Source organism: Rutidosis leptorrhynchoides, chromosome 3 (genome assembly GCF_046630445.1).
Source record: "Rutidosis leptorrhynchoides isolate AG116_Rl617_1_P2 chromosome 3, CSIRO_AGI_Rlap_v1, whole genome shotgun sequence".
Lineage (NCBI taxonomy): Eukaryota > Viridiplantae > Streptophyta > Magnoliopsida > Asterales > Asteraceae > Rutidosis > Rutidosis leptorrhynchoides.
This window is the reverse complement of record NC_092335.1, coordinates 471,380,580-471,388,642: the sequence shown is the minus strand read 5'-3', so window position 1 is coordinate 471,388,642 and position 8,063 is coordinate 471,380,580. Positions and strand designations below refer to the sequence as shown.

At 37.3% G+C, this 8,063-nt stretch overlaps 1 protein-coding gene across 1 annotated transcript; it reads right to left on the bottom strand.

The window, feature by feature from the left end:
• Window positions 1–528, bottom strand: LOC139901667 (uncharacterized). The gene has a single exon (XM_071884352.1). It carries the CDS (start codon window positions 526–528, stop codon window positions 1–3), a length of 528 nt encoding a protein of 175 aa, XP_071740453.1.
• Between the last annotated feature and the right edge of the window lie 7,535 nt (window positions 529–8,063).

The following is an 8,063-nucleotide window of genomic DNA, read 5'->3' as shown; positions in this document are numbered from 1 at the left end:
TCACATTGTTTCATGATATTTTTGGAAAAATAAAACATGTTGGTTCTTCCACAACCATAACTCCCCTTTAAGAGACCAAAGTTTCTTCATCAAAACAAAAGCGTTCCAACCAACGTGATCCATAGAAGACCACTGTTGAGAACACATTTCCAAAAAACCATTGTGTTCTAACCAAAGGTTATTAAATCGAAAAGGCTTGGGGCCCCAATCTTGGATTTTCTTTCCCCATATAATGGGTTTGTGATCCGAAGATTTTGGGTTCCCGGCGATTAAAATTGATTCGGGAAATAGGTGCAACCATGTTTCATTCACCAAAATTCTATCAATGCGCGATTGCTTACCTTCGGGTCCCTCCCAAGTGAACTCGTCATTACTAAGAGGTTGATCGATTAAGTTGGCTGAGAGAATAAAATTATTGAAATTAATCAACTCAGCCGGGTGAATATTTTCCCGAAATCTTTCTTCTTCTTTGCAAACTGAATTAAAATCTCCTAAAAAGCAAATAGGACCGGACCACTGATTTGCCATTGTGATAATTTGCGGGGCATAAACGTTGATGATGAAAAGAACTTTTTGATTTGGAATGTATCTTAGCAATGATGCTATCCAAAATCGATTAGACCATTGATTTAACAAAGTAAAAAAATCTTCTCTCCAAATAGATAAAAGGCCCCCGGACCTCCCGGTAGACCAACTTGGACGTATTGAAAATGTTGATTTTTCCAAATTGAGTTCAAAATCGGTTGTGAAACTTTTTTGACCATCGGTTCTTATATTGCTAGGAATTGAACTTGAAAGTGATTGACCATATCGCCCGCCATATGACCTTTATTAATGTTTCCTAGACCCCGGGTATTTCAAGATGCAATCCTCATGCTTACAACAGGTTTTTTTTTTTGTTTTTTCTCTTTTTTTTTTTTTTTTTTTTTTTTTTTTTTTTTTTGGAATCAAGCTTTTGATAATCTTTTTGGCAACTCTCCAGCATCCAATTTTTCCATAACGTTACCAAACTTTAAAAGTTCTTCTTTAGACGACCCGTGAACAAGTTTCTGTTTGTTGAATCGTCTCCTTCATACATTTGTTCCAAAGCAGAAACATCCCCTTTGTTCTTCTTACAACGTATTTCACTAAAGGTGTCAAATAAAGGGGATTTAACACTAGAGTTTGAAGTGTTTACAACCTTTTTGTAAGACCCGTTTATTTGTAGTGTACATAAGTGTAGTTAATGTACTTGAAGTGGGGTTTTGGTTGTACATATTTAAAAGAAGGCAGAAAACTGAGTTGGGCGTTTGGCGCGCCGCGCGGCCATTTGGCGCGCCGCGCGGCCATTTGGCGCGCCGCGCCATTGTTCTGTGACAGATTCCTTTTAATTAGATATTTTGAGGGCAAATTGGTAAAATCACAAGGAATCTGACTTTAAGGCTTGGGATCAGTTGTTGGAGCCTCATTTACTCCATTTCCACCCACTTAATCATCTTCCATTAAATCCTAGAGAGAGAGGAGGTTCTAGAGTGAGAAAGTTCCATTAAAGGAAGAAGGAGGTTGAATCGGGTCTTAGTGCGAGTTTCAAAGTTGTTCATCTTTCCTCTAGCTACGTTTTGGTGATAGTGGTATACTCTAATCTTGATTTCTTGATTTTAATTTGATTATGGGTTAGGGTTTGGGGTAAGTGATGAACCTAAAACCCATTTGTTAGTAAATTGGGTGTTTTGGGTGAATTTGGGTCATGTAGACCCAAAGATGACTAACTAGGGTTTTCAAAGTATTAAACTATGTTTATGAGCCTAAATTGGTTAGTTAAAGTACTAGCACACTTATATATATGTAAATGGGTGTTAAGTGGGTTAGTGGGTGACCCGAAATGGGTGTATTGACTTTAAATGGTCAAATGGGTCATGATGGACCTAAGTGGGTAAATGTATGTGTTTGATGCATAAACCTTGTATTGGAAAGTGTCTTAGGACCTAACTTGGATAATGATTAGGGTTTTAGGGATGTTAACCCAAATATTAGGGTTAGGGTTGCAAATGGGTCAAAATTGCACCATGGGTCAAGATAACCCTAGAATGGAGTTTTAGTGGGTTGACCAACTTGAGCTTGTGATTGATATTATGTATAATGTAATAGGTACGTTAGATTGAAGGTTCTCGGACTTGATTATCTTTCACCGAAGGCGTAAGGTGAGTGAAATAATTATATGTGTAGGTATATAATGTATCTATTTGTTGTAGCGTGAGATGTGAAGTGTCGAGGTGCTAAGACACCACGTTTCACGTGATGAGTGAAGCATCGAGGTGTTAAGATGCCACTCGGGGTGAAGCATCGAGGTGTTAAGATGCCACCTAGGGGTGTAGTGTCGAGGTGTTAAGACACCACTCTGTAACTTAATGAGTGAAGCATCGAGGTGTTAAGATGCCACTCGGGGTGAAGTACCGAGGTGTTAAGGTGCCACCCTAGGGGTTAGTGATACGAGGTGTTAAGTACCCTAACGGATGTTATGAACACCGATGGCGTTTTCGCGAGCGCCATTCCCTTGTACGATTGGTTAACCATGGTTATTTGTTTTGTAAGTGTAAGCATAATATATTATTCAAATTACATTATATGCGTTGCTATGCTAGCTTGTGGTATTGGAGATTTCTAGCTTGTATTCGAGATTATAAGCTAATTGTGTTGCTAGCATGTATGCAGTGTTTGAGTAAGTGATTTGCAAGTAGGTATATTATATATGTATGTGTATAATTATTGCATTCACTAAGCTTTGCTTACCCTCTTGTTGTTTACCTTTTTATAGGTTCAGTTGTGGACAAGGGTAAGGGCATCATCTTGGATTAAAGATCCCGTCGTTGTTAGAGAATGCTTTTGAGATATTTAGCTTTTGGAGTTTGACCGAGACTTGGGTAGTTTAATCCCAAACACCATGCTCGTAGTGTAGTTTGGTACTTAAACTTTTTGATGGTCGAAACTCATATTTAAAATTAAACTCGTAAAACGGCCGATGTGGGCCCCGCTTCGTAAAACTCATTTTATTAATGGAATGTGTTAGTTTTACATATTTGAATATGTTGTTAAAAGTGTTTTGTCTAATTATGTCGGGAAGTGGCCAATCTTTTTAGCATTTCAAGACTTTTGGAACAGACCAGAATGGCGCGCCGCGCGGCCTTCTGGCGCGCCGCGCCATATGCTGTTCCAGCAAAAAAAAAAATTATTTGATATTTTTCGCGGGTTCGTTTGTGTTTTGCTTTGGGTCGTTACAAGTGGTATCAGAGCATGGTCTAAGGGATTTAGGTGACTTGAGATAGGCGCCTAGACTTAGACTTTTGTGTGCGTGTTATGCGGGACTTGTAGGACTTTGGGTCGGATTGGGTTTTGGTTAGTGCATAGGTTTATGTGAACTAATCATGCGCTATTGTTTTGTGTGGTATTTGAAATCGTCAAGCGAGATAGACGTGGTACTAGTGAGTTAATGCGATGTGCTTGCGTAACAATGATTAGCTACCATTGTTACGGGTTCAAATCGTGTCAAACAAGCGATGTACGACGATTGTTGAGCAAGACGGGGTAGTGTGGTGTATATGTATATACATATGGGTTAAGTCCTTTCGTTTTGTTGCTTAATTTACTTCATTTTATAGAATGAAGATGAGAAATGGACACGATACCAATGACGGAGGTATGAGTGAGGACGTTGAACTCACGGCCAAGGTTGAGGCCATCTTTAAAAGGCTAAAGAGGGATTTTCTTGACGACGTTCGAAAGGTCTTCCAAGAGTCGGTCGATGGACAAGTGACCAAAATGATCAATGATCGAATGAAAGCCGCAATAGAGGAGGCTTTAGAGGCTAGAAACATTTATCCTCGAGGAAAAGGGGGTGAAGGTAATGGTGGGGGTGGAAGGCGGGACTTCCACTACAAAAATTTCAAGGATACTCAACCTCCGATGTTTAATGGGGTGCGAGATCCGTTGAAAAGCACGTGTTAGATTTTCGATATCGAGGGGGCTTTCCGTACCTCGGAGTGTCCTCCCGAAAGGAAGGCAAGGTATGATTCTAGTATGTTGAGGGAAGAAGCCAAGTTGTGGTGGGACGACAAAATCAACTTATATGGTGAAGAGCAATGCATGAACTTGACATGGGAGGAGTTTAAGAAGGAATTCTTCAAAGAATACCGAACTTCTTCCGATCTTAATAGAATCCGGGACGAGTTGCACCATTTGCAACAAGGCTCAATGGACTTGGTCACACTCAAGTCTACCTTTTTGGCAAAAACTCGTTTTTGTCCGGAATATGTGGGTGACGATCACAAGCTAATGAAAGATTTCTACTGTACTTTGAATGATGAGTTCAAGGGCAAGATTAGTCGGGGTATGACTAAGTCTTTTGATGAGTTATTTGAATTGGCCCGGGGTTTTGAGCCGGATGTTCCAAGAAAAAGTGATTTCATGTTTTTCAAAAGAAAGTTTGAAGGTTCTAGTCATTCTAACTTTTCAAACAAGAAGAACAAGAACAAGAAGGGTTCCGAGAGTGTTAATAGCGTGAAGAAGGGCGCTTACGGGGGTTTTTCTTATGCATGCTACAATTGTGGGCAACCGGGTCATATGGCTCGTGAATGTCCTAAACCATCTTTGGGAAACAAGGTCACTTGTTTTAATTGCGGAAAAGAAGGGCATAAGAAGCCAGAGTGTCCCGATTTGCGAAACGATAATGTGAAGCGATTAGAGAAGGCGGCGGGTACGGCTAGGGGTCGCAACTATTTGATGACCAATGATGAAGCTAAATAATCGAACGAAGTTGTCTCAGGTACTTTCATGGTTAATTCTAATCCGGCAAGGATTCTCTTCAATAGTGGTGCAAATTTGTCGTTTGTGTCTCCTAAATTTGTGCCTAAACTTAATAGACTGTGATGACCCAGAAATTTCGACTAAATTTAAACTTAATCTTTGTATGATTAACATTTCCGACACGATAAGCAAAGTCTGTAAAACTGAATCTCAAAATTTTTGAATTACTTTTATATATTTAAATACACTTCGGTTGTTTTCGACGATTCGCGAACAATTATATGTAAATAGATACATATATACTATAACATGAAAATGTAACAATGTATTAATTGTTTGATACCGTACATTAAACTTATTGGTTTAAATATCTATTTGAATGTATATGATAAGTTGAAATATTTATTATTAAAATTTATTTATAAATAACTTCCAATGTGTATTTAAAAACTGATTTATGTATATTAAAAAGATATATACATATATATAATAAACGATAGTAACATTCGTTTATTGATTCAATTGATATTTAGATAAGTTAACTAAAGCGTTTAAGATGAACCAGTTAAACACTAATTTGCTACAGTGTTTTCAAATTGCCACATTACTCAAAATGCTACAGTGTTTTTGAAAATCACTATTTGCTACAGTGAAATTGACTTTGCTACAGTGAATTGCTACAGTAAAATTTGACTTTGCTACAGTGAATCACTATTTCAAAATGAAAATGTATATATTATATATATATATTAACAAATAGCGAGACGATGATTTATAGAAGTAAATGACCAAAACATTTGAAAGTTTAAGTTATACTATGAGTGGTATAGTTTATGAATAATTTAAGGCTATATTTTGACAAAGGTACGTGACACGAAACGTAAAATGCAAGTGTTCTAAAGGTACGAAAGGACATTCGAAAAACCGGAACCGGGACATAAGTCGAGTGATGACGTACGACTTATCGGAACAAAAATTACAAGTCAACTATGCATGTGAATTTAATATAATATATAATTAATTATATAAATTATATATATTATATTTATATTAATTTAATATTATGTCGACAAACAAGAAAACAAAAATTTGTGAGCTGGAATCTGAGGCCATGCGATCGTATGGCCACAAGCCTATAAATCCATGCGATCGCATGGAGGCAAAAGTCTGGCCTGATGCTATAAAATGGCATTTTGCTCGACACATTAACACACACACATACATATTACTCCGTATTTATTTTATTATTATTATTATTATTATTATTATTATTATTATTAAGATTAATATTATTAATAATCTTATTATTATTATTATTAATTAGTATTATACATAAAATACTACGACGAGGTTATGAGCTTGTCACTTTCAAAATGGTTTCCAAGCGAGCTAGAGCTAAGAAAATTATGGGTTATTGCCAAGAAAATTATGGGTAATGTTCGGGGGTATTTTTGTGAATCAAACCTCGTGTTTATCATCTCCGATACGTCTACGTGCTTTCCTACAATATTGTATATCAATATTAAACAGTGAGTTTCATATGATCCCTTTTACTCCCTACATTTTTGGGCTGAGAATACATGCAAATTCTTTATTAACCGATATACAATATTTATATGCGTGAGTTTCATTTGCTCCCTTTTTAATTGCTTTTGCAATCTATATTTTTGGGCTGAGAATACATGCAAATGCTTTATTAACCGATATACAATATTTATATGCGTGAGTTTCATTGATCCCTTTTTAATTGCTTTTGCAATATATATTTTTGGCCTGAGAATACATGCACTTTATTTAAAACGCAATGGATACAAGTACATACTAAATTCTACACTGAGTTTGAACCGAAAATCCCTTAGCTTTGGTAACTGTTAACTGCCAGTTATAAGAACTGGTGGGCGCGAGTAGTAGTATATGGATCCATAGGGCTTGATATCCCCGTCCGAGCTAGAGCACTAGCCTTTTAACGGACGTATGCTATTTGAGAAGCGTACACGTTGGTTTGCGTGTATTATTAAGATAATTATACAAAGGGTACAAATTATATAAACGTTAAAGTTTAGTTACCAGGGTGCTCAATTTTGTAGAACCGATTGATAAACGTTTCGGATGAAACAACTGAAATCTTGTGATCCACCTTTTATGTAAAACCTATTGATAAACGTTTTGAATAAAACAACTGAACTTTTGTAATCCACATTGATATACGGATTATGTGTAATATTAAAACTATGAACTCACCAACCTTTGTGTTGACACTTGAAGCATGTTTATTCTTAGGATTCTAGAAGTCTTCCGCTGTTTGCTTATACGTGATACAAGATATGTGCTTGGAGTCATACATGCTATATATAAGAAACTTGCATTCACCAAACCATTACCATGTATCTTATTTTGACTGTATTGTCAACAGATGTATTATTGTGAACCATTTAAATGGTGATTGTCTATACGTAGGAATCATCAGATGTTAAAAACCTGGAATTTATATATTCATTTATGAAATACCTTTTCAAACGAATACAATGTTACAAAATGTATCACATAGAGGTTAAATACCTCGCAATGAAATCAATGAATGACGTGTTCGTCCATATGGATGTGGAGCGATCGTCACATAGACTGTTAGCTAAGTTAAGTCGTCCGGTAGAAGTCGAAATAGCAGACGGCAAGACGGTGCTAGTGGTCGATGTGTGCAAAAATTGTGATGTTGTGTTTGGTGCCGAAAACTTTAAAGATAGATCTCATTCCGATGACTTTGGGCGACTTTGATATTGTTGTGGGTATGGATTGGCTCGATTGTAATAGAGCCAATATTGCATGCCATGAAAAATTTATTCGTGTGAAGACCCCAAGTGGGGGAGAGTTAATTATTCACGGTGATAAACTAAGAAGACTTGTGCCGATATGCACTTTGCACGGGCACGTCATTTCCTTGTTAGTGGTGGCATGGCCTTTCTTGCCCATGTTATTGATACTCGTGATGAGTCACCACCCATTCGTGAAATTCTGGTGGTTAGTGAATTCGAAGACGTTTTTCCGGAAGAGTTACCGGGTGTTCCGGCGGAAAGACAAGTTGAATTTCGCATTGAGTTGGTTCCGGGGGCTACCCCCATTGCTAAAACTCCTTATCGTTTAGCGCCGAAGGAAATGCAAGAGTTGTTAAATCAAACCCAAGAATTGCTCGAGAAGGGTTTTATTCGACCGAGTGCTTCTCCATGGGGCGCTTCGGTTTTATTTGTGAAGAAGAAGGATGGTAGTAGGCGGATGTGCATCGATTATCG